Source organism: Brienomyrus brachyistius, unplaced genomic scaffold (genome assembly GCF_023856365.1).
Source record: "Brienomyrus brachyistius isolate T26 unplaced genomic scaffold, BBRACH_0.4 scaffold61, whole genome shotgun sequence".
In the NCBI taxonomy this organism is placed as follows: domain Eukaryota; kingdom Metazoa; phylum Chordata; class Actinopteri; order Osteoglossiformes; family Mormyridae; genus Brienomyrus; species Brienomyrus brachyistius.
Genome location: NW_026042336.1, coordinates 116,752 through 143,763, shown reverse-complemented (window position 1 = coordinate 143,763; position 27,012 = coordinate 116,752). Strand labels below are relative to the sequence as shown.

At 42.3% G+C, this 27,012-nt stretch overlaps 3 protein-coding genes across 11 annotated transcripts in view; 1 reads left to right on the top strand and 2 right to left on the bottom strand.

Annotated features, from left to right (window-relative positions):
• LOC125725118 (kelch-like protein 10) overlaps positions 1-27,012 on the bottom strand; it is a 228,695-nt gene that overhangs the window by 186,432 nt on the left and 15,251 nt on the right. The window lies entirely within an intron of this gene.
• The window catches only part of LOC125725122 (basic proline-rich protein-like), a 227,699-nt gene that overhangs the window by 195,676 nt on the left and 5,011 nt on the right, over positions 1-27,012 (top strand). The window contains exons 1-2 of one of the 4 annotated variants that reach the window (XM_049001725.1): positions 24,856-25,142; positions 25,288-25,421. The exons of 1 other annotated variant lie outside the window; for it this stretch is intronic. In XM_049001725.1, coding sequence (XP_048857682.1) covers positions 25,129-25,142; positions 25,288-25,421 — 148 coding nt within the window. In that variant the 5' untranslated portion in view covers positions 24,856-25,128. Of the gene's footprint in view, positions 1-24,855; positions 25,422-25,530; positions 25,627-27,012 lie in introns of those variants that run through there. 2 more of the 4 variants (XM_049001726.1, XM_049001728.1) reach the window with 2 other exon arrangements.
• LOC125725116 (kelch-like protein 10) lies at positions 16,281-24,382 on the bottom strand. Of its 2 annotated transcripts, none has more exons than XM_049001715.1 (6): positions 24,207-24,382; positions 23,187-23,676; positions 22,212-22,823; positions 21,458-21,607; positions 20,503-20,830; positions 16,281-16,455 (listed from the first exon to the last, which is right to left on the bottom strand). In XM_049001715.1, exons 1-6 carry the CDS (start codon positions 24,365-24,367, stop codon positions 16,385-16,387), a joined length of 1,812 nt encoding a protein of 603 aa, XP_048857672.1. In that variant the 5' UTR covers positions 24,368-24,382; the 3' UTR covers positions 16,281-16,384. The 2 variants fall into 2 exon arrangements, with proteins under 2 accessions (XP_048857672.1, XP_048857673.1); XM_049001716.1 differs by lacking the exon at positions 16,281-16,455 and adding an exon at positions 18,968-19,526.

Sequence of the window (27,012 nt, the reverse complement as noted above, 5' to 3'; positions counted from 1 at the left end):
CGCTGCCAGATTGCTAACTTGATTCTCTGATGGCAAATGACGTGCCTTTTAGGGTAAAAGTCAACTGTTTGCTCAAACATTCTTGAATTTAATGAGTGCAATTCCTGGCAAATGAACTACTAATCTAATCTAGAGTGACTTACTGCATAAAAATGCAAATGAAGTGAGCACTAACTGAACTGAATGTCATTTCTGGAGCTCAATATGAACTCCAAAATAGTCACCAAGGCCTTTACTTGCCTGCCCTATGTGGGTTGCCGTAACGAGATTTTTCTGAGTGTGCATTAATAGTGATCGGAAGGTTGTTGGTTCAAATCCCATGAATGTCTGCAGTGATTCTACACCATTGGGTCCTTGAGCAAGGCCCTTAACCTGCAATTGCTTTGTCCTGGGTATGATGTTAACCTACATCCAGTCCTGCAAGGTGGCCCTCCAACTTACAGGGAAAATTTAGGGGTTAGGGGCAGGATTGGCACTCCAGCCACTGGAAAAAAAACTCCCACTTTTTCATTCAGACTAGTGTGGTGCTGAGGTAACACCTGCTGCACGGCTGCAATCAGGTTCTCATCCCTGAGGTGGTTTGTTGTGTGGTGGGTGTGGCAAAACGCTGTAATCTGCATATGCTCCTTACCACCACCATTATTGTTCAAATCCATTTTTATTGCTCGATGTTTCCTTAAAGTCGCACGGACATTAGGTGGGAGTGATGCGGGTTAAGAGTCTTGCAGATCCAACAGCTGAAGGGTGACTTTCCAGCCACAGGGTAGATGAATGTGTATAGAACAAGCGAGGTACGAAAGCCCAGGTCCACGTCTCTCAAAAAGTCAGGCTACTTCAGAAGGTGGCTTTGTGGCAGTGCTGGATGCAGTGAGCGAGCTCGGTGTTTACAGTGTGCCTCGTGCTTAGCCAAAGCTACACAAAAATAATAAAAGAAGATTGTCCAAATGACACGGCCCACACTTCCTGTCAGAAATATTAGCTGGAGAACCTATACAGGTGACAAGCTAAACAGCTTTCAGCAAATATAACTTTTATCCCACACAAAAATTATTTCACGGTTGATAGGTTCCAGGACTCCTAGACTATTTGCAGGAAGCCTGGGAAGGTTATAAATCAAGTCGAAGCATTAATATTTTATGATTTTCTCAAAGCGAGAAGAGAGATTGGAGGAGCTAATGGAATTGATGCGTACGCAGGCTGTTCGTTTTGGCCCTGATTTCCGGATCTTCCTCTGACAGACATTTTCTGCCTCGGTGGAAAAGATCATAAGAATCTCTGAGAAAAATAGAACTGGAAACTCTTAAGATTGCTACCCCCAAATAAAAGGTAGAAGATGATCTATATTGTCTACTTTTGGATGACATGAAAAACTGACCACAAGAAGATAATGACTAGCTTCAGGATTTCAGGAAAAACAGGACACAACAGATGATGCAGAAAGATAGGCTGAACAGGTGCAATCACTACATAAGTCTTGTGGCAATAAACATTACTGGACAAACTTGTTATTCATATCTTGGGTATCAGGGGCAGAGCTGAAGGTCTATGATTCAGCTTGGTGGCTTTAATGCCTAAGACAGGCAGAGGCAGTTGTGCGAAACAGAAATTTTGTTTCCTGCCGAATGCTGCAGTGGATAAAATCAGGGATAGAGAAAGAGAATCCAAATTCCAAATTCTAGTGAAGTGTGTTGCTGTCCTTAACAGGTCTCCCTGCACAGGTACCTCTTCTGCACACTAGATGATGCCTTCTGATTAACATGACCCTGATGGAAACTCTTCTCATTCCAGGGTGAATTTTATAGAGCTTTGATCTTTAGCACTGTTGTACTGTGAGCTGGCGAATAGGAAGTGTGCAGGTGGTCTGGCGCCCTTCCCCTTCTGCAGTGCCCCCTGCCCTGCAGCCCACGTGCTCTCAGCGCCCCCTGCCATGCAGCCCGTGTGCTCTCAGCGCCCCCTACCCTACAGCCCGTGTGCTCTCAGCGCCCCCTGTCCTGCAGCCCACGTGCTCTCAGCGCCCCCTGCCTGCAGCCGCGTGCTCTCAGCACCCCCTACCCTACAGCCCGTGTGCTCTCAGCGCCCCCTACCCTACAGCCCGTGTGCTCTCAGCGCCCCCTGTCCTGCAGCCCACGTGCTCTCAGCGCCCCCTGCCCTGCAGCCGCGTGCTCTCAGCACCCCCTACCCTACACTCCGTGTGCTCTCAGCGCCCCCTGTCCTGCAGCTGCGTGCTCTCAGCACCCCCTACCCTACAGCCCGTGTGCTCTCAGTGCCCCCTACCCTACAGCCCCGTGTGCTCTCAGCGCCCCCTGTCCTGCAGCCGCGTGCTCTCAGCGCCCCCCTACCCTACAGCCCGTGTGCTCTCAGCGCCCCCTGTCCTGCAGCCGCGTGCTCTCAGCGCCCCCTGCCCTGCAGCCCACGTGCTCTCAGCACCCCCTGCCCTGCAGCCACGTGTACTCAGTGCCCCCTGTCCTGCAGCCGCGTGCTCTCAGCACCCCCTGTCCTGCAGCCCATGTGCTCTCAGCGCCTCCTGTTCCAAAATCATAGCAGTACCCAGCACGCCAGTTAACAGGTCGGGATTCCCCCCCCCCCCCATCAGTATTCCACTAATAGAAATATATTCACACACACAGAATATAGTTAGCATACAGTCTCGGTCAGCATCCACTTCATTTGGGCTTCTCTGAATAATCCCATAAAAGGCTGACCGCAATCTTTCATGTCACTTAAAAAAAGTGCAGAAATTAACATTTGCTCTCAGTTAACTGAAAATAAGATATATTCACCTAGATATAAAACAAAAGTGTGATATTAGATGCTATCCGATGAGTTTGATCCAGGTTAAATATTTCATGCAGCCAGACTGTGTTTGGAAACACCCTCGTGACAGAATGCAGGGGTATTTTTAAGATGTAAACAACACTCAAGAAACGTCTAAAGACTAGAAGTTAAAACACCCAGAACAGAGAACTCAAGTATACTGACCCATAATAAATTGAAGTATAAATAAAGAAAACAGCAATATGACTTATTCAGATCACAGCAAATGTCATAAACATCACGGCTGGGTGACGTACATTCGAACTTCTAGTTCGCTAAGACATTACCAGTAAGACATCAACCTTCAGGTGTCTTAGCTGAGGCGTTAGAGCTCTGTATGCCGCGTTTGCTCAGATCTACGTCTCACACTGGCTTTATTCAGCAAAACAGCAGTCGCTGTCTGTCATAATGACAGCGTCCTCCCTGACATGTGAATCAATGAGCAGAAATGAGGTCTCGTTCAATTAGCATCGAGGTCCTATTCAATTATCTTTCGCTTCTGCATCATGATCGAAATCGCAAATTCAGCCATGCAGCTCTTAGCTCCTGTGCAGTTGTGTATAGTGATGCAGATTTTCTCCTACAGTGAGACCTCCTTTCTGCAACCAAGGAGCATTAATGTAATGGCTCAAATTAGCCAGAGTCAAACCAAACTGCTTTATTGCATGAGAAAGCCTGTTAAGGCAAACAGGACCAGAACAGAAGGGCCCCCATGCCGGGTAATGATTGTTACAGGAATTCCAGACTTACACAGTGAAACTATGTAAAGCATCTGCAATGATGAGAGAGGGAATTTCAGCCCCTTCTAATGTTGCATAATATATCAGCACTGGCTGCGTGATGCCTGTAACACCTGCGTCACTTTCGCTAAGCGTCTGATAAACACATAACATAAATATAAGGCGAAACAGAAAGCCTGTAGGTGTAAGCGACCTTAGTAGAGCTGCGACTGCACACCTCGCGAGGTTTCTAACCTCCATAAATGAATGAAATGCAATGATGGATGACAGACTGCAATGAATGAAACAGAATTACTTTCAGTCAATCTAACCAGTTGGTTTGGCCGCATGCCACAAACAAGTCCGAGTCCTTCCGTCTGTCCATCCATCCATCCATCTTCTAACCGCTTATCGCAGTCAGGGTTTGGGGAAAGCAGCTTAAATTCGCACAGGCAGATGTCATTCCCACCACAAATGAAAGCAAAGTACATGAACATTTTAATATATCTTCAGCAAACCCTCCAAACACCCAAGCTAACAAAGATCGCTCATTTTTCCCATGATCATTATTATTATGTATTAGAGGAGACCATAATGCACTGGCAGAGTATGCTTGTATAATGGCTATTACTCCTGTGTTTTCCAGATAACCTGCCATCTGTTCATTGCAGTCTCAGCCAGAGTGAAAAATATCCTGCAATTTCTGCTTCTGGATGACAGCAATAACAAACAGCGTTAGGATGGAGGAGGATGACTGGGAACTGGAGTGGGGGGTCAGGGGGCTACACCCCCAACAGCATGTGTCTGACACCTACAGAAAAATTCTGACTGCAGGCCACATGGGGGCGTGTGACTTACAGACAGATATCAGTCATTTCTTCTTCAACAAAGTAGCTACGGCATCAGTGAGATGAGGAGACCACACAAGACTGCAACCAGACAGCTTCTGCTTTTCTTATAGATGGCACCAGCCCACCATCAGGGGAAAGAAACTAAGAGTTTCAGCACTTAATAAAATTTAACACAAAAAGAAACACTGATGCTCGACTATTTGAGGATTTTCAGTCTCATCCATGGCAGCACAGGGCATACGGCAGGGTGCAGGGGACCAGACAACGGGTACAGAACAGGGCACAGGGCACAGAGTATAGGGCAGGGGGCAGGGCATACGGCAGGGTGCAGGGGACCGGACAATGGGTACAGAACAGGGCACAGGGCACAGAGTATAGGGCAGGGGGCAGGGCATACGGCAGGGTGCAGGGGACCGGACAATGGGTACAGAACAGGGCACAGAGTATAGGGCAGGGCACAGGGCATACGGCAGGGTGCAGGGGACCGGACAACGGGTACAGAACAGGGCACAGAGTATAGGGCAGGGCACAGGGCATACGGCAGGGTGCAGGGGACCGGACAACAGGTACAGAACAGGGCACAGGGCACAGAGTATAGGACAGGGCACAGGGCATACGGCAGGGTGCAGGGGACCGGACAACGGGTACAGAACAGGGCACAGAGTATAGGGCAGGGGACAGGGCACAGGGCATACGGCAGGGTGCAGGGGACCGGACAATGGGTACAGAACAGGGCACAGAGTATAGGACAGGGCACAGGGCATACGGCAGGGTGCAGGGGACCGGACAACAGGTACAGAACAGGGCACAGAGTATAGAGCAGGGCACAGGGCATACGGCAGGGTGCAGGGGACCGGACAATGGGTACAGAACAGGGCACAGAGTATAGAGCAGGGCACAGGGCATACGGCAGGGTGCAGGGGACCGGACAACGGGTACAGAACAGGGCACAGAGTATAGGGCAGGAGACAGGGCACAGGGTATACGGCAGGGTGCAGAGGACCGGACAACGGGTACAGAACAGGGCACAGGGCACAGGGCACAGAGTATAGGGCAGGGGACAGGGCACAGGGCACAGAGTATAGGGCAGGGGACAGGGCACAGGGCATTCAGCAGGGTGCAGGGGACTGGACAACGGGTACAGAATAAAAATGCATCAAAATGCCTTAATACCGTCTTTAATATTCTTGCTTATTTATTCACAATGTCCAATCAACAATGTATTAAAATATAAAGTGATTCACAGATTGCTTCTTAAACACCTTATGTCTGGCAAAGTCTTGCTAGTAAGGGAAGATTGGCAGTAGTACGGCATGCGAAATGAGTCAAAATACAAAAACATGGAACAGAAATCAAAGCATAATGTAGGAATATCTCATCCACTAGAGAAATCAGAGCAAGTAATGAAACAAAACATTAAAGCTGGTGGAAAAACATGACCTTTACTGCAAAATTGACCTTCTATTAAACTGTTCACTTTGAATCTTTCATTAATTTTGGGACATTCGGAAATGCTTAACACTGAAATAAGAGGAGCCGTACTTCATCAAGGTGCAGTTTGGTCATAAGGAGGTGGAGCTGGGCTCCATCATGGTGCAGTTTGGTCATAAGGAGGCGGAGCTGAGCTCCACTGGGCCCTATATATATTTAAATGCATGTGTTACAGTAACTTTCTTTTGACCATAAACTTTATTTGATCAGCTGTATTTGACATTTTTCTCCAATGCTGTTTTAGTTCGGTGCTTAAGAAATGTGATGGTCAAAATTGACTTTATTGAGTTTATTGCACTGTTGTTATTGTTACCATTTCCTGCACTAGTAATTTGTTCAGAATGTATATCTCCCATAACATGGTCTAGCGTACAGCACTACTTTTACACAAGCATTTAGTTATGAAGAGTACTATTCAGATTGACTGTAAAGTGTTTTATTTTTCATTAACTCTGACACTTTTTCAGAATTTTTGTTTGTGCTAGTTTTTTGTTGAGAGTAATACTCTGGCTCTTATCACAATTTCAACTTTCAGTTTCAAAACATTTTGAGAGAAATACCTTGCCGGAAAGCAGCTTATGTCACTGGGACTGAGTCTGATGGGAATTTGGTTCTTCGCAAATCTGCATTGACTCTCTTCTCCGCTTTGAGGACTGGGTTAGTCCTGGAAGGAGCCTCACCACACAGGCAGACCGCAATGGAAGGAATTTGGAGGTGATGGTCAGTTGGGGTACGGTACCTATGGAAGCCTTTAAAATGGAACATGACTGGTCAGTGCATGGGGTTGACATAAATCCTGACTGGTCTGACGAGAGGCAGGTAGGCAGGTCTGGATAGAGAAGAAGAGGTGGCCCCATCACGACTCCTAAATCTCTATCTGTCTCCGTTATGTTTACTGCCAAGCAGGTGGTCAAGGCTATATAATGGCTTTTATAAGCCTTTTATGGGGTCAGAGAACGCACTGTCCATACGGCCATCGGTGGCAGCTCTGCCACGGGCCACATTCAGAAATTACTGCCTCCTTCAATAAACTTGGAGCACTGGGCCTCTGGAGCACTGAAGGGGGAGGGGTTACACTAATGAGGATTTAATGACCCCCCCCATCATAAGCGAAGCCCCATGTCTTAGAGAGGTGTGGAGTCCATTACCGGTATTCCATATCCTGTCCTGTTTCTGGACAGGAAGTGGAGTGCTATCTTACTCCAGCTATAATAAAAGCCAGAAGAATGTAACTGAACTGATATCACAATGTACACAGTGTTTCATTATTAAAATAGGCTATTTTAACTTAGTTTGACATTGTGTAGGTGTATGCTGCAGCTATACTGTTGTAATGGACTATTGATGTTGTTCCCTCAGGACAAACAGTGGAAATTCACAGGAGTTAATCAAGGACATGAACCTCATTTAAAAATCTGCCCTGTGAGAAGCCATTCATTACTCGTCAGATGTGGAATTACAGCATTTTTCTCCTTTCATTACTACAGCATATAAAGGCCTAACAGTAGCCGAACCCCCTGCTGGCCACAAACAGTCACTACACTAAATATTAAATAAACATTTTTCTTAAGTTCTGTTAACCAGCTACTTAGCTATGAGCTCCTGACTCTACTTACTATCTATTTATTTAGTTTTTGAGAAATCGGGGGGGGCTGGTCATTTTTAAGTTGGGCCCCGAATTAACCAACCATGCCACTACCTCATACTACAGTGATCCTAACAGGAAATTGCCTCTTAACAGGAAGCCCAAAGTTGCACTACTGCCCCCTACCTGCACAGCAGCATCAGGCATCCTCACAGGGGTCTCTGATTGTGCCACCAAGAATGACCTAACAAAGAAACACACCACTGGCCTTAACATCCCCAAGCAGCTCTGTAATCAACTGCTGACACCAATCTAGTGCCTTCCCTGGGGGGACCCTGTGGTGGGTCCGCCCCCCTCCCCCAGGCTGAAATACAAGTCTGTGGATGTTTCCTTAAGTATTGATAATGCCCCTATCTCTGAATAAAACCCTCTACTCGGAATGGTCCGTGTCATGCGGTCATGTGACAGTGTCACCTTGACCTAATCCTACACTCACAGGCAGAAAGTATATATTTGGTTGCATCATATCCAAACAAACTGAAATGCTTTAACGTGTGCTACTCTAAACTCATAGAAGACATCTAGAAGGCTTTCTGTGTTTTTGTTGACGAGGGCTCTAGCAATAAAATTGTTCTCCGGTTCTTTCAATTTGACACACAAAGGTCAGTGATAATTTCTTAATATTTTAATTTCGAATGATTTTTCCCCCCCTATGCCATTATATTAGCATCTTAGTATCACATAGGGATTCACTCACTACAAACATCTATTCAGCTGGTTGCTAAGGCAATACAAACATGCTTTGTTCCTTCTATGAAGATAATGACGATGGACCCTTTCTGAGCAGGGAGACAGCGCCCCACAGAGGCTCGAGATACAGGATGGCAGAGAAGGACACCAAACCCATTCTGGAAAAGCCTGTGAGAAACACATGCAGTCGAACCTCGTTACTACGTACCCCGGATACAACGTTTTCACCTTTTCAACGTACAGGTTTCTAATTCCCGTTTTTAGTCTATGTATTATTCTAATAGCAGCCATTGTTTACAGCGTACACCCTTACAGCGCAAACTTCGATATAACATCCAAATTTCTAGAGAAAATACGAAAACTAACCACCGTTACAACGTACAGCGCTCTCCCCGCCCACCACAACTTGTGTCGCTACATCTACCTGTATCTACCGGATCTTCGCCCGACAATGCACATTTGTCTATTGCGTTGCTTGGCTATTGTGTTGATTTAATTTGACCAATATTTCATTAATATTTCAGGTCAAATGCCAATTTGGATGCCAATGTTTATTTAAAAAATCCATTTTGACCAGCCGTTGTGTATTTTCGTTGCCGTTTATCGCCGGATCTTGAAAATAACCATAAAGCCCAGATACATGTACACAAAGGACGATACATCGATCTTATCTATCAACATCATTGCTCGTATGAGGGGCTTGGAAAAGACTGTTAGCATCAGCAATATTAATTTATATAATTCCTGACATGGAACATTCTCTATACACAGAAGTTCTGCAGCTGTCTGAAGGATTTAAAGCTATAATCTCAAGGATGAAGGGTATCTGCATAAGAGGTAAGCTCTCCTGATAGCTTAAAATCCATCGGAATGTGACATGACTTGATAATGGTGCATTAACGTTGGATGGATATCACTGACACACTTTAGGAACTTAAGCTGTGGTTGAATAGTCTTTATTTTGCATAGGAAGGTTTCTGAGTGAGATGAGCTAGAAGCGTCTAAGTGGCAGCTGTAACGGTGCAGGAGGGAAAAAGGTGACTGTCCACTAGTGGCTCCAAGACAAAAAGGAGTTTATTGAAGAAACTGAACAAACGGGGGGAAAGTATAAAACAAAAGGACCACGAGGAGTCAAAACACATGCGGGGAAAAACACTGAATTCATTATAGACAAAGAAATTAAGCACAACTAAGGAACAAGGGAAGACTGGGAACCAGGTAACCCAGGGAGCCGAACCTAGAAACAGAGCGACGACACCCAGCTACATTCACAGATCCACATACAGCCACTGACTGGAAAACAGAGCAGGAACTTAAATACACACAAGGCTAACAAGACACGACGCAGGACAGGTGAGAATAATACATAAATAACCAATGAATGAAAGCGCAGGGAACCTGGGCAATACATTAGGAAAAAGCGCAAAGACAGAGGAGGGAACCAGAGAGCCACCTGCAGCACCACCTGCTGGCCAAGCAAGGAAGAGACATGAAGGGCTGGGATGGAAGAGTGCTGATCCTGACAGGCATCCAAAACAAGAGCTGTTGAAATTCTCTAAAAGGTGCTTCAATGCTTCCTTTCTTACCGCCTTTAGCATAGGGACCATCCTTTACAGAACTGCCATCCCACAATTCCCTGCTGCGGCAACATTTAAAGTAAGGGGCCGTCAGCATGGATCGTAACAGATCATAATCAGCATATTAACCATAAAACAGAAGCTTGTCTTTGATAAAAAGAGAGATATGAAATGTTTTTAATCAGATGATCGTTGAATTTAGCATGTTTGAAACTGAAGGATGATGATGTGTAGTGGATTTATATGCCTGTCTTAACGTTATGCCTATTTAACAGTTAATTTAACAGTTAATAAATGCATAATTTAACAGTTATTCTCATGCAATAATTGGGATAAATATGTGTGTGACAATCATTTCCTTTCAGTTTTGTGACTGGTAGCCCACATTCCTTCCAAAACTTAAACTGCAACCTTGGTAATGAATATTTTTCACTTGCCCTTTAGACATCAGTACATAGGAATTCTTGCTTGTGCCATCCAGTCAGGAAAGTTAAACGTGTAACTGGATTAGATGGCACAAAGGAAAACAAAGGCACTCACAAAACATCAAAGGACTTAACTAGGAACTGCAGAGTTACAGTATATATTTGTGGAATAAATCCTAAATAAACAGTAGAAGTTGCCGAAACTGAAAATATGGCTAACTAAAGTATAAATATATGAAATAATCCATCCATTTTGTGTAACTGCTTATCACATTCAGGGTTACAGGGGGTCTGGAGCCTATCCTGGAGGGAATGGGCAAAAGGCAGGAAATAACCCAGGATGGGGTCCCAACCCATCGCAGGGCACACTCACAGAGTATTCATACCTACAGACAATCTGGTAACTCCAATTAACCTCAGCATGTCTTTGGACTGTGGGGAGATACCGGAGTACCCAAAGGAAACCCCACGATGACACGGGGAGAACATGCCAACTCCACACACGTGGAGCCATGTCGGAGACTCAAACCCTGGTCCCAGAGGTGTGAGGCAACAGTTTACTGCACCGCACTGCATTTGTGAATTTGGAGTATTATTCACTTGTCCAGTAAAGTGTACTGCATATTTATGAGGTTAGAGTATTATTACTCTGGCCAGTAAAGTTTTCTGTGCTTTTATGAGGCTGGAGTATTATTGCTCTAGCCAGTAAAGTGTACTTTGCATCTGTGAGGTTGGAGTATTATCGCTATATTCAATTGAGTGCATTTACCAGGTTAGAGTATTACTGCAGGTACTGCAGCAAAGCCATCTGTAATTAAATATAGAACACCCCATAATGCCCCCCCCCCCCACTCTGCTTATCCATGCCGCTCCCCTATGTCCTCCGTCCTTAATGTGAGCTATGGGGCAGGTTTAATTTAAACAGAAAATTAATTAAATGTTAACAACAAGGGTGTCGTCTGAGAGGGAATTCTGCTATAACAAGCTTGCATGTGAAACCCTTCAAACATCTGCTTGCTTTGGTGCTTCTTTGGAATAACAAGACGAACTAAATATGAAAATGGTGACGTTGTGTGTGGCTCCACACGTTAGGGCTCTGGGCCCGTGATCGTAAAGTCGCCGGTTCAAATCCAGTGTTTGGCAGTGTGACGATGTTTTAGGCCTTTGAGCAAAACCCTTAACCCCCAGCTCCAGGGGTGCTATGTCATGGCTGATCATGCGGCGTCACTCTCAAGCTCGCTCTCACCTGTCTCTGCGTGTCTCACGGAGAGCAAGACCACGTAGGCGAAAAGACAATTTCTCAACGGGGATCATTATCCTATATAAATATTGAAGATATGTAGTTGCATAACAGAGTGTCGAAATGCCTGCGACGTTTTCTGTCCACCGTGAAGAAAAGTCTCTTTATTGGTCACAGGCCATGATGAGCAAACCCATTTACAGACTGAGGGGGTGCTCTGGTGACATCTAACTGCTCAATTACTTACATCTCAGTGATGTTTGACAGAAAGGCCCCTGCATCATGCACAGCACACTGCACAAACACAGTCCTGGAAATTACTTCAGATCCACTCGGACAATCCTTCTCTTCCTCAAACGCTAAGCCCAATCTGTAGAGAGCCCGAACCCCCGCACACATCATTTCTAAAATCATTGATTTCTCACTTCACACGTGTGCATTTGGTCATTTATAAACTGTGAGAAAATAAAAGCAATTTTTAAAATAAAGCAATAAGAATGTACTGTACAAAGGTTCAGGAGTAGCCTAAATATATATATTCGGTTATGAAAATGTATATTGTTGCTTACGGTCGTGTCTTCTAATTTAAGCTTGAACAAATGAATTTATTATTTAGGATCATTTTAAAAAAAGGAAAATATTCAGTTGGCAAATTGAAGTGTAGAGAAGAGAGCGACACAAGAAAAGGGCCGGTGTGAATGCAAGTTTTTGGGATGACCTTTAGGTCTGTTCAAACGCAGGACTCTTCAGCCAATCAGTCACAGTGGCCCTTTCTGGGTAAGACTGCCCAGGCCTGGCATAACCTAAAGATGTGTGTGTCCCATGTGGGACCCAAATGGTATATCCTCATAAAACTATTTCAACATTATAAAGCATTACAAGTTACAGAATTATTAATTAAACTTTACGCTTGGGTAATTACGAGCTGCGAATGAACGGGACGCCTTCTTTCAATATGCAATTAATATGCAAACTTTGCTCTGTGCATAGCTGACCTTTTTCAAACGTTTCACGTCGCGAAAAGGTCAGACGCCGAGAAAATTACAGAAGCGACAGCTTTCACCTTCTCGGCCACTTTCCGCTGCTAATGTAAATTCCTGAGCGCATTTACAGACGTACAAATATATTACAAGAAGCATGAAACACGGGCTGAAATCAAGCTTTATTTGAAAAGTGCACGAGAAAAAGTACATTGGGCTATGTCTGTCATCACGTATCCCACGATGCTCTGCTTTTTAAAACACATGCACTTACAGAGGTGAGAGTGAAGTTTGGGGTCTGAGACGTAGGGTGGGGTGTTTTTCAGGGGTATACAAATCCACCCATTGACATATTGAGACATGGACAAAAGACATAAGAACGACCAAATACCGTTAAAAATACAAATGTGAAGTGGAGAATTTTAAAACACCAATTCAGCTAAACCACTACAGTATTCCATATGTATCCCTGCAGTGGCACAGGTATGACGTCTAATATCACCCACTGGTTTTCGGTTAGTGCTTTGGATTAGCAAGACCCCTCTAGGAAAATGTGAAAACCCAGTAAAATGTCATCAGCAGGTAGCAGGACATCATTAATCGTCTAGTAGGACTGGGAACCAGGCATTACTTCAGCACTAAAGCCAGCTAATCATATCCTGGAGCTCAATAGAAACTCGCCCTTTTCTCATGTAGAGAATTCCCTGCAGTTACTCTGTCTTGGCTTGTCATTTTCTTCTGAGTGAGAAATAATTTGCTTTGTCATGATATCATCGATCTGCTCATCTCCTGCTTGTCACAGGTTACACCAGTTATTAATCATTTGCTTGTTACTCTTAGCAGTCTTTACGAAACTAGCAGTCTTTACCACCTTCTTTCTTAGACATCATATCTCTGTCATCGGCCTGTCAGATGCGCCGTCTGAACCAGTAAGAAATCATTTGCATCTCTTTGGCTCATCATTCATACATCTCTGTCGAGTTGCATTCCTAATACTGATGACAATTTGTTTTATGAAATTGTGGAATTATTGAAATCTGGAAATTTAATTTAAGTAAAAATAATAGTTTTTATTATTCGGTTTCTTAAATTACATGATGGTTACTTTTATTTATGTACTGTATAGCGATACTGCTGTATTTCTGTACTTAACTATGGGAAAATATGACTGGTTGTATCAAAAGTCTGAATATGTATCAGGGCCACGAAAAGATCAGTCAATGCTAGTTATTGAATACCTGTCTAATGGCAAATTAGAAGTTTTCAGGAGAAGCAGTTAGCATATAGATGTCTTTTGAAAGGAGTTTGTAGGATATGGCCGCCATGTCAGCGCCCAAGGAATACAGAACAGATAAGTGGTGTGATCTGAAGAGTTGCAATTAGACTTAGTGTGAAGTAACTGGAAATCCAGTGTATTATGCCTCTCTCCTTACTGGGAACCTGAAATCCAGTGTGTGATGCCTTTCTCCTTACTGGGAACCTGAAATCCAGTGTGTGATGCCTCTCTCTTTACTGGGAACCTGAAATCCAGTGTGTGATGCCTTTCTCCTTACTGGGAACCTGAAATCCAGTGTGTGATGCCTCTCTCCTTACTGGGAACCTGAAATCCAGTGTGTGATGCCTCTCTCCTTACTGGGAACCTGAAATCCAGTGTGTGATGCCTCTCTCCTTAATGGGAACCTGAAATCCAGTGTGTGATGCCTCTCTGCTTACTGGGTACCTGAAATCCAGTGTGTGATGCCTCTCTGCTTACTGGGTACCTGAAATCCAGCAAGTGATGCCTCTCTCCTTAATGGGAACCTGAAATCCAGTGTGTGATGCCTCTCTGCTTACTGGGTACCTGAAATCCAGTGTGTGATGCCTCTCTGCTTACTGGGTACCTGAAATCCAGCAAGTGATGCCTCTCTCCTTACTGGGAACCTGAAATCCAGTGTGTGATGCCTCTCTGCTTACTGGGAACCTAAAATCCAGTGTGTGATGCCTCTCTGCTTACTGGGAACCTGCCATTCAGCGTGTGATGCCTCTCTGCTTACTGGGAACCTGAAATTATTTCCCCCTTAGCTCCGCAGCTCACATCACAATGATTATCTGTCTGAGAAATGATGAAAAACAGCTGAAATTCATTTCCAGGTATTAGATAAAAAAAAACCCTGTGTTTACAGTCCTACATGCCTTCAATATATAAGGAAACACGCTGTTTTTTATTGAGCAGATGCCATTTCTGTTAAAAAGTCAAACAGTTTAACAGTAAATCACAAAGGTGTAAAATAGCAGACCTTGAAGGAAAATCCATCAGGTTATGGGTTCATGCCCAAACTCTCTGTCATACTTACAGTATACACCTTTTACCAGCTTCTGCTGTTTTTCTTTCCGTGTCCCTGTGATTTAATATACGTGATATTTTGTATAAATACCGCATCCTTGGTAACTGTCTGAACTATCCAGGGTGCCACCTGCTGGCAGGCCTGTAGAAAAGCCTGTTTAATAATCATGCATAAGAGGTATTTTCGATAAGTAAAGCCATTATTTTTTAAATTACACTGTTTGGAGCATCATTGTAAGCTAATGCAACTGCTGGGATTAAGCATTATTATTTGTCCAGAATTACTTCATTTTTACTGTATTGTAACATTATTACAGACAGGGTCATACATTAAACATCAGTTATACAGGCAAATAAGCCAAGATTGGACCTTTTTATTGATGCATACTCATGTACATCACATTTATCCCAGCAAATCTTATTGGCTGTCGTCACGAATCATCATATAGTTCCTGGAGAATCAACATTAGCCACAGAGATGTCTCATTTAGCCTTTCGGAATAGCAGAGTCTGTCTTTGTTATGGTGACCAGATAATCCATGTCAGGGAGGACACATTGAACTATGACAGGATTTTTAAAATACCATTTTAATTAAAAGAACCTGGATCTCAGTTATGCGCCGAGGCCTTGCTGCGTGCTGATTGGTCAGTCTCCTATAATCATGCATATGCCACTAATGTTAATGTCTAACAGCTGGATGAGTTTTTCAATCAAAGCAGTCAAAGCACAAGAAGACGTGAGCTGTTTAGCCAAGCACAGGTGCCTTTCAGTTTTAACATAGTTTGTAAAACCTGGAGTAGCTTGAAGTGTCCTTCCTGACATGGATTACCTGGTCCACTAGTTTGAGCCTGGCTTTGGCAGAACAGTCACATGTCTGTGGGACTGTGAGCAAGGCCCTTTACCCCCAGCTCCAGGGGTGCCACACAATGGGTGACCCTGTGCTGTGACCCCCCCAAAGCTATGAAAAGCAAGATGGGGTAGACGCAGAGACAAAATCCTATACATGTTCTGATGCGTAAAACCATGGTTCTGTACTTTCTTTTTCATGACTGTATGTGTGCGTGATTTCTATGTACTACCAATATTCACATTTAAATAGTAACGTGTACGTGCAATTCATGTACACAATTATAAAGACTATAATAACATTTATTTACAACATACCAGCCAGGTGCAGGCCACAGACTAATGGGTATTCAGTCAAGAAACGTCTCTAATTCTTTTTTGATACATACAAAATAATTTTTCGTCTATGTGTAATGGTTATAAAATAAAGTATATCAAAACCACGTTGTCAAACTTATTACTTATTTGGCCTTCAGCCGTCAAACTTTCAACGTGAGCAGAGGGTCCGGAGCAAGGAAAGAAAAATAAAAGACCCAAAAGAACCGCCTGCTGTCCTGTTTAACAGGCCGTCTTACGTCTTCACTTATTAAAACAAGGTGCGGAACTGATGAAGGAAAAGAGAAATGAAGATCAGCCTGTTATCCTGTTTAACAGGCCGTCTTACGTCTTCACTTAAAACAAGGTGCGGAACTGATGAAGGAAAAGAGAAATGAAGATCAGCCTGTTATCCTGTTTAACTTGCTCCGGTTTTTCCATGTTCCTTATCCGCTTCACCTGGTGCCTCAACTCACAAATTCCTGTGTTGATTTTTTTCTTATAGCCGACACCTGGGCCCCTTGATGTACAACAGCGTCTGTGGAATAGAACAAAAACAAAATAATCACATTCACAAGAGACAGCAGGAAATACAATACAATATCCATAATACTCCGATTAAATCATACAATCAGCAAGCAATCAGGCTGTGACTAAAGTTTATAAACACAATTCATAAATCAGATAATGGAATATTAAGGTTGGGAAAAAAAAAAAAACGTTTTACAGCCTTGAGATTTTTAAAGGCAGACAGCCGGTTATAAAACAGGGATGGTTTGAATTTTTTGAAGTGAGTTGACAAGGGTAGGGCAGGGTAATATGACAAAATATTTCATGATTTATTTTTTCATACAAAACAATATCAGTGTTTATCGCAACATAATTCAAATCATTACTTCTTTGTTTCGCAGTTGTATTTTAGCTTAAATTTCCCTTAGAATTGCCCTTGAACAGTCACAGCACAGGGTGACAAATTGGCTTTTTTACCAAAGTCATATACTGTAAGCTTTATATATCAATATATAACGCATATTAACACTCATGCGCAAACTATATTAAATGTATGTGTCATTAGTCATATATGTTCTTCATTCTTGTAAAATACTGTACATGAGTTAAACCACTCCGTAATGTCTTCTTAAGTACTCAAAGACTTCCAATACGGTTAAGGTCAAGACTGTGTCGTAGCCAATTCATATGTGAAAATGATTCCTCGTGCTCCCTGAACCGCTCTGACAGTTTGAGCCCGATGAATCTTGGCATTTTCGTCCTGGAATACGCCAATCCCATTAGGGAAGGAAAACTCCATTGATGGGATAACCTGGCCATTCAGGAGATTCAGGTACTCAGCTGACTTCACTTTAGTGCTGCATAACGCAGCTGAGCCGTAATAATGATCCAATCATTGGCTTTTAAGTATTTGCTGATTTAAATTCAAATAGTGTTGTTATCGCTGTCAGGCAGGATAGAGCGATAGAAAACCGGGTGCAGGGAAATGTGTTAGATGTTCTGGCATTTTCTTTAATTGATTTTTTTGTTTTATAGCTGATCTCATTTTCTTTCTCAAAGGTACAGGTAAGCATATTCATTTCCAATATAAAAAATAATTCCTCTTACAGGTTTCAACTGAATGTCTAATGTACAAATCATTTCCATGTATCCAATGTATTTTAATGGTCCAATGCCTTTTAACTTCAGAATTTTTACTTCTAATTTACAGCAAATAATATTCAACTTACTCATCACCACTTACGTAGCATTATACACCTAATAACCGACAATAACTAAGTACTATCTCAATTGTAAATAATACACATTCAAGTAAGAACCAACCTACCAACGATGCCCACCATTCCAAATGGCCTGTACGGAGCTCATTGGACACCCCGGTGGTGAATTTGCGTTTTGCTGGGTGGTTTGGGAAGATAAATTAATATTCTTGAGAAAAGCCCACCCTGATTTGCCAGTGAATAACTTAGACCAGAGGTAACAGGCAGACCGCGGTCCAGGTCCGGATCCAGAAGCTGTCCCATACAGACCCGTACCGATAGCCAACACAGAAAGTTATTTAAAACCTGACGGGGCGCTTCTATTTTAACCGACGCAGCTTTTGTAGTCTTTTCGGTAGTGGTTTAGCACTAGAACCGCAGTTTCCCACGGCAATGAACGTCAAACGTCTTTAACCTACAAGCAAGACGTAGTTTGGCGTATGCAGCCTTTTTTTGTGCTAATGTATTATTAGTATTAATAGCAGCAGCAAAGCTAACACCCACAACGAAAAAGCGTAATGTTCCTAATAGAGTGGCTGATCTGTCCTGAAATCGTAAAGCTTTTCAAAGTTTTCAAACACAGTATGTATATTATATAACATGTTGGATAAATAGATGTAATTTATTGGTGACTTCGTGTACATTGAAGTTTCCGCCTTTTAAACAACTATAAAGTAATGTTTGTTATATAAAAAATGTACATTTAAATGTATGAAACAAAAAATGTATACACACACACATTACATTTTCGTTAGCTGTAAAATACAGTGAAGTGAAATCTCCATTATTTGCGTTGCAATATTCCACCACTAGGGGGCAATTTTGGACGGAGGAATCCCTTTAATGGCTGTTACCAACAGAAATGTTTGCTGCTACAGTATTCAGCTTTCTGGGTGTCCTGCAAAAAGAACTAGATGACTACAAGTAGTTATGGAATGCACACTGCCCATCTGACAAACCAGAAGCCAGTTTTTGAAATGTAAATTTTGTTATTGAAACATTTTGTTGGATTGCACTCTAGGTTTAATGGAAGAAACTGTGGATTCCATGTATCTCCTGAAAATCTTCATAGTCTTTGTGGAGACGATGATCTTCAAATTCACTTTGAGGTCTTGCAGAGACAAAATGAACTTGCTCCACCAGTCAGCTGGGTTACTGCCATGGAGAATTATATTGCATTCAAAAGTGTATCAGGTCTATAAGGTAATTCTGCTAACAAATCGTACAAAGCTCTCAAAAGTATTTTGGTTTTCAGACAACAAATAACATTTTTTCCACCCATTGTTCTCCAAATAAGACATTTATTTAAACGTTAAACTTTTAAGCGCTGGTTGCCTTTACATAAAGTCTGTAAAATAAAAATGTAAATGTATACAAAAATAATCTAAGCATATTCAATAAGAACACTTTGGCCATTATACACATTGCTGTGTATAGAGCCATTAAACTGCCCCCTTAAAGCTTTTTACTGCCAAACAAAGCTGTCAGGTCAAAAATCACACTGTTAAAAATGAAGTATAAAAGAATACAAAAATAACTTCTAACAACTTATAACACTTATTCAATAAGATTATAGAACAACATAATCATTACATTGCAATTCAATCACCAGAGGTGGCGTGGAGTACAATAATTAACAGCTTGGCTTCAGGGAATGCCAAACCCTTCAGGGAATGCCAATGTTATTTAACTGTCCCATTCTGTGTCCCTTCCCTGTTTGGCCAGTAGGTGTCATTGGTCATCTCGTCCCACGTGTTGTCAGTCTTTCTTGTCCTCCCCTGTTGTCAGTCTGTAGCGTTTCCCTTGTTCCCTGCCAGCTACTTGTTGAGCACGTGGTTACCTGTAATTTCATTTCATTAACTTACTGTTTGCCATAGGCTTTTAAATACATTATAAATAATTTTAAAAAATAACATAACAAGAGATAATACTATGAATTTCCTCACTGATTAATTGTGTTGCGGGTTGGAACTCAGTATGGAGTCCCCACAAAGATACAGATACCTTATATGTGTGTGTGTGTGTGTGTGTGTGTGTGTGTGTGTGCGTGTAGCAGGGCCGTAGCACATCTTCTTTGTGTTCAGGAATTGCTTCTTGTAGGTTAAGTTAGAATGGTTTTCACAGTTCTTTGGTCTGGAGATCAGGCTGATTAATCACAGTTGATTTTTGTGGGCAATCAACCATATACATATATATGTACATATATATGTGTGTGTACAGTAGTGTGCAAAAAATCATAAGCAGTCAAAAGAAATTGTGTGATGTCACGATTGTTACGGTTTGTAGCAGCTAATCACTGCTGTTAATAGCAGCTAATAGCTGCTGTCTGTAGCAGCTAAACTACTGTTAATATAACTGCTAATAACATAACAATTTTCCCGTTTTTTGTGTAATAAAGTATATAATGTAGTAATGTGGTGCGTTTTTGATTCAAATATGTTAGTATGGTATTGGCAAGATATTACTGTATCAGCCTTTATTACATTAAGGGGGAAAATTAGCACATTATTGGCAGTTATTACATTAACGGTAGGTATCATATGTGCCCTTGAGAGGTAAAGTGGGCTATCCCACATGTCAGTCAAAAATGAGTTTAGTGTCCAATATTAATTATTGAGGGTCTATCTATCTTTTAAATATACTGAGATCTGTGCTACCTATGATGTATATCAATTATAGGGTATAGGCACACTTTGGAGCTCATTTTTTCAAAACTTTGTTTTTGTGGGATAGCCCACTTTACCTCTCTAGGGCACATATTATATAGGTCTAATGTACGAAGCATTAACGTTAGACATGATAACCTAGTTACCCACCAGGCAGGCAGATGGGGGCAGGTGGGCGAGGTGCAGCGTACTGTACGAAGCGGGGGTGCGCAGGCACTGTGCAGCAGCTGAAGTTCCTCTTAGGCGTAATCATGTCCTGCGCACGGTACCAGCTGCCTTTCTCTGCATCATAACATTCCACCTTTGCAGTGACTTCGAACCCATCGGAGCCTCCCATTACAAACAGCAAGCCGTCCACCACTGCGATGCCGAAATAGCTCCTTTGTTGTCTCATGGGAGGCGCAGCGTGCCACTGGTTAGTTGCAGGGTCATAAGCCTCCATACTCCGCACTGCATGAACCCCGTTGGTACCGCCCACCTGCGAGACACCAATGGTAAGTGATCACTCGGGTACCAAACGGATAAGTAAATATCAGCTTTCTCGAAGTCAGGAACTCTTAAGGAATTATCGCCCTATAATAGCAGGCTGCACAGAACCTCCCATTGTGTATATAGGACACAAGCTTATTACTAATTTGTGTTCAACATACATGTCAACATAACTGCAGTGAAAAAAGGGGATTTGGGCAACAGAAAACCGGTACAATTCAGCGAAAACTGTCAACCATCAAAAAAAGACTTCTTATGTTCATATATTTTGCTTTTATTATTATGTTTATTAGTACTAAAAATAATACTTGTAGTCAGACACTGAAAAAAACAACAACAGAGCAATTATGGTCTGGAACTACAGAATATAACTATACTCAAAAATCTAAGCTTTACTAAGCTTTACTAAGCGTATTCGTTTAAAACCCAGATATGCAGGGAGCATATGTGTACTGAGATGGGCCTTCCCAGCAGGTCATTTTATCCACTGAATTCTTTTGTTTGTTTTAAGCACATTACAATCTGTGACACAGCAGCAGTGACAAAAAATATGAGTCTCAGATAAATCTTGAGATTTGACTCCTTTGTTTCAGAGTACAAGAAAGGAATCACTCACCGCATAGATGTTTCCCTGATATGCCGCAACTCCAAGGCCACGTCGGCGAGTGCGCATGGGAGCGATCAAGGTCCATTCGCCCGTGAGAGGATCATAGCACTCCGCAGTGGAAGTGGTCTGAGCTCCATTGCTACCCCCACAAATATATATCTAGGAAAGATGGTTCACAAGTGATGTGTGTTATGCTGTACATGATTGGAGATGGAGATCTAGAAAGCGTAAATGTACATTTAGCTAATGGATGTTTAATCCATCCACCTTCCATAAAAGTCTATTCAGTACAGGGTGGTGGTGAACCTGGAACCTACCACAGGAAGCACATGGGCATTGGTAGGGAATTTACAGTTAGTTGTGATCATTTCCCTTGTGAACCGCAGCTTAATCAGCTAATTAAGTTCACTAGGTTTGTTTGAATAGGGAAATCTGCAAATTGTTTAGGATTCTGACCCTCCAGGACTGGAATTGGGGAAAGCTCCTACGTTAACACCAGTTATTGTATCTCACAAGTCTTGGGCTGTGGGCAAAATTGCAAAAACACAGAGCTGGACACCACAGCACTGCCCAATGTGCCACTAATGCAGAGCAACAATGCAAGGTCATTTATGTTTTATCTAAACACTGACGTTTACTGAATTAACAATTATGGATTGAAATCAACCATTTGAAGACAAAGCGAGCTACTGAGTATGTAACATAATCAATTTCAAGGGGAAAATGAGGGTAACCACAGTCAGACGCCCTCCTATTAACCTACCTTTCCATTCAGGGTGGTGGCACTGGCATCCTGTCGCTCCTCGTTCATGGGCTGGATGATGGTCCACTCGTTGGCATTTGGGTCATATCGCTCTACGATATTCAGAGGCGACACGCCTAAACGGCCACCCATCACATAGATGAAGCCGTTACTTACGGCCACGCTGACACTACAGCGGCGCCAGTGCATCGGGGCCATGTGCTGCCATGTCCGTGCGACGGGGTCAAATCTGCGCACAGCATCGGTGAAATTATGGCCATCATAACCCCCAAAACAATACACGAAGCCATTTAAACACACACTGCCATGGCCGGACTGGCGAGTCTCCTGCCCCTGTGTTATATCGACCCAGTGGTCAGCCCGGGTGTCATAGGCTTCAGTCCAATTGGTTGTGCGGAAATTCCAGCCACCAATGGCCAATAAAATGTCAGCGGGTAGGCGCGGGCGAATCAGTGGCCTTTCAAAGTCAGATCGTGGACTTTCATCGTCGAGATCATATATCATCTTCAGTACATCACTGATAATTGGCCTGCACGCCGCATTGCCCTTCACTAGATCGTTGGCTTTGACGATTTTCATGAAGTACTCCGGATCCATACGAGCCATCCGAATCTACACAGGAAACAATGAGAGAATTCCCATGAGTTCTTTAGTGCTTTCTGTGAATCTCTGGAGATGAGCAATTCCTAACATTAAGGATACAGCAGTAAGTGCAAATTTTAATTTCTTTAGCTGAAGCTATTTACTTTGAAAGTCTCAGATGTGTCAGCTACACTTGTTTAATGTAAGACATCTGAGTGTTTTGTTTTCCATTATTTGTTACACTCTCCTCCCAGGTGTAATACCTGGAAGCCTTGGTTGTACACTTATGGGACATGGAAATCGGTCTTTAGCTACAGTAATAAGGACTTCACTCAATGAGCATTCTATTGCTATATACACAAGTCAATGAGAACATAGTATAACTATACTCACCTTGGGCAATAGGACTGAAATGTGGGCCTCTCGGGTGGCAGGCTCGTGCTCGATCCAACGGAGGATGGCCTCAAACACCACATCCTCTTCTCTGACATTAAGCTCATCCTGCTCTATGATGTCAGAAAGTTGTTCAAGACTTAGTTCTGGGAACTCGTTTGAGCTGATGGCAACCTCCTTGAAATTTTTCAAGATGAAGTTGAATGCAGACTGGTGCAGCTCGTTTACGCAGTAGACATCGGCGATTTTAAGAAGGCCAATGCAGTTGTTGAGGCAGAGCTGCTCATGCAGGAAATCACTGCAGCGCTGCACGATGCCCAAGACACTGAGATAATCAGCAGCTACCAGGAGGTTCTCCACATTGTCAGCTGTGATGACCACAGAGTACGTGTAGGCGTACTCGATGACCTGCCTCAATGTTTCTGGGGAAATGCCTGGGAGTTGGTACTCCCGCTTTCCTGAATCACTCCAGTCACTGGCGAACAGAGCCCTGAAAACAATCCAGAAGTGACTCATCTAATAAATATGGGTTTTGCAGGCAAAGTTAAATAAGGGCTTTTCTAAATCTTCTGAACCAGGGACCCCCAAATGGAAATTAAGCAGAGATAAGGACCCCTGCTACAGATGATCACATAGGCATCTAAGAACTAGGGACCGGTGGCTTTAATTCTTATTTTTCCAACAGTAGCTCCCCCTTTAATATATTTTACTTGGGCTGGTGGGCAAGTGCCCCGGAATACTTTGTTTTGCCTGTTTGACATGGTCCCCTTTTCATATCTATACCATTATTATTGTTATTATTATTATTATTATTATATGGTAAAAGTTAAGGTGGTACACTTATCAGAAATATTTCTCATCAGCACAGACCTACATTAATATAATTTAATATAATGTATATTAATATAAACTTTCTGTCATCCTAGAGCCTTATTGCCAAGGAGAAGTTATTGCTAACGAGAGATAAAAACTGACTCCTTGCTGTTTTCGCATCTTCATATATGGGTCACAGCTACTTACTGGAAGTAGGAGCTACAGCCACACAGAATTACTCTATGGGCGTTGAATTTAACACCGTCTGCGATGAGGACCACGTCACAAAGCTGTCCTGCCAGCCGAAGCTTGTTGAACACTTCGAACGCCGGGGACATCAGTACTCGCTCCATGTCGTGTGCCATCATTATTCAAAAATGTGGATGTCTCGTCTCTTTCTCCTTTTTATACCACTCGAAATGACGTGTAGATACGTTCTAATACGCAAAAACCGCACTTTTGCGTCACATTCTGCTAAGATACCGTAATGTTTATTTTTAAATCTATATTTAAGACTCGAAATTGATGTGGGGGGGGGGGGGGTGGATATATTCTACGCACAATCAGCTTTACAAGAAGAACAAGTGAAATGTTTTTAACATCACTTTTGGAAAATGTATACCGTGCTTATCTTAGAATTTAAGTTTTGTATTATGTAAGAATAGTCAAGTCACGAATTCCCGAAATAAAATAAATAAATAAATGTTTTCATATTTTTTCTCCTCCGCTACGTTTCTAAAAATGAAAAACAAAAAAGGTCCTTTACATGTCTGTCAGGAACGAGGTTTAAGTTCGCATCTTATTCCCTAGTTTCCACCTTAGACATAAGCCATTGAGCAACAAATGTCCACAGGACATTATTTTATGGGCTAAATCTGGTCGGCCCGTTGTGGCAATTATTTGGAACAAGACTATTCCTTGAAAACTGGGCTGGGCGGTCCGTCTGTTTTGGTCCACATTTAGCACAAGGCGGACGTATTTTTCGGACCGCATATATCCCCAATACAGTCATGAAAACGTATTGCAGCAAGTGTGGAATTATCACAATGATTATTGTGCTGTGTACAGTACACTTCACCCAAATCCTGAACGCTATTGCATATAATCGATTATATATTATAGAGCAGTTATGTTACAATCAAGGTACAGTGTGCAATATCACTCCATGAGCTATTGTCCATTTTCCTGTTTTATGATCTTTTCTTGAGAAATCGTTTTTTTATTTTATTTTTTGTAATTCCTCACTTTTGCCGACTAACTCCTCCACGTTTAATATATTTCCGTGCAGGTTTTTAAGTTTGTTTTCCTGCAGTTTCGCGGCACCCATCGTTCTTGCGCACCCCCACACAGATGGACGAGTTAAGTTAGAAGTGGATGGGAGTAGCGGCAGGACAGATATTCCGAGGGCACCCATTGAACGATGTGAGTAATTATTATTTCTCGTTAGAATTCTCACTTAACACAGAATGTTGTGTTTGGCTGAAGTTTAAACAGTCGAGCTGAATTGTGGCAAGATAAGCTGAAGCTGTTCGCGTCCGCAGCTAATGCTCGCGCCATGACTAGCCAGCACATAGTGAAATGGCGAATGGATTTGGCGACATTTTCCGTTTGAATTGAGCACAGAGAGGTAGGTGGTGTTTTATTTGTGGCCCTGCTTTTACAATGGACGTGTAGCAAAGTGAAGTTGGGATCAGCTTGCGTCTTTTGCAGCTAACATCACACTCGATATAGCCTAGCCGCAGTGTATGGTGGAATCGTCATTTTGGGTGTACACAACGCAAGAGCGCAGGAGTGTTTATATATATATATATATATATATAAACAATTCCACTCTGGCTGAGTTTTCTTCTTATTATTTTTCATGCTATACTATATACAAACTTTTTACTTGTATATCTTAGGATATAGTTTATTGTGACAATATAAATGATAGGAGAGAACTACAACAGCAACGAGTGTGGGTTCGGGCGGGTAGGGGATAACGTTTTCATAGTTGGGATTAGGGTTTTGCCCATAGACTTGAATGCAGAGTCCCCATAAAGACATCTAGCACATCTTCTTCTTTGTGTTCAGGAATTGCTTCTTGTAGGTTAAGTTAGAATGGTTTTCACTGTTCTTTTGTCTGGAGAACAGGCTGATTAATCACAGTTGAGTTTTGTGGGCAATCAACCATATAAATATCTACATATATATATATATATATATATATATATATATATATATATATATATATATATATATATATGTTTGTGTGTGTGTGTACAATAGTGTGCAAAAAATCATAAGCAGTCAAAAGAAATTGTGTGATGTCACGATTGTTAGGGTCTGTATCAGCTAATCACTGCTGTTAATAGCAGCTACTGTAAACTACTGTTAATATAACTGCTAATAACATAACAATTTTACAGTTTTTTTTGTGTAATAAAGCCTATAATGTAATAATGTGATGCCTTTTTTATTCAAATATGTTAGTATGATATTGGTAAGTTATTACTGTATCAGCCTTTATTACATTAAGGGGGAAAATTAGCACATTATTGGCAGTTATTACATTAATGGTAGACATCATATTATATATGTCTAATGCACGAAGCATTAACGTTAGATATGCTTGTACCACAACTTATTAGGCAAGAGATAAGTTCTATTGCCCATTTTCATTTCAAACCAGCTTAACATTTACAGCATAATTAATTACAAGTTCCGATGTAGGCTACCATTCACACACACAATTGGAAATAATAAAATGCCTGGACAGAGCAGATACAGCCATTGTAGCCTTCGCTCCTGTCTGCTGCTGTATGCAAATCTCACTGAACCCTTAAAGCTGGAGCAGAAGTGATGTCTCTGACTAATTGCTGGTTGTTAGAGACGTACTCAGAATAATGAGAAATAAAGTAAAAATTGTGAGGGAAAAAAAAATCAGAATTTTGACTGAGTAAGTCAGAATTCTGAGATAAATGTGTGTTTTTTTTCTACTCCAGATGGCAGAAAACTCTAAAATCAACAAAGC

What these genes read in the sequence shown, in the direction of transcription:
- LOC125725116 (XM_049001715.1), bottom strand. Translation starts at nt 24,367, where the DNA reads ATGATGGCACACGACATGGAGCGAGTACTGATGTCCCCGGCGTTCGAA. An exon ending in CCACCACCCTGAATGGAAAG is followed by an intron (nt 21,608 to 22,211) that starts GTAGGTTAATAG and finishes CATCTTTCCTAG; the next exon opens with ATATATATTTGTGGGGGTAG. An exon ending in ATCAGGGAAACATCTATGCG is followed by an intron (nt 20,831 to 21,457) that starts GTGAGTGATTCC and finishes GGTGTCTCGCAG; the next exon opens with GTGGGCGGTACCAACGGGGT.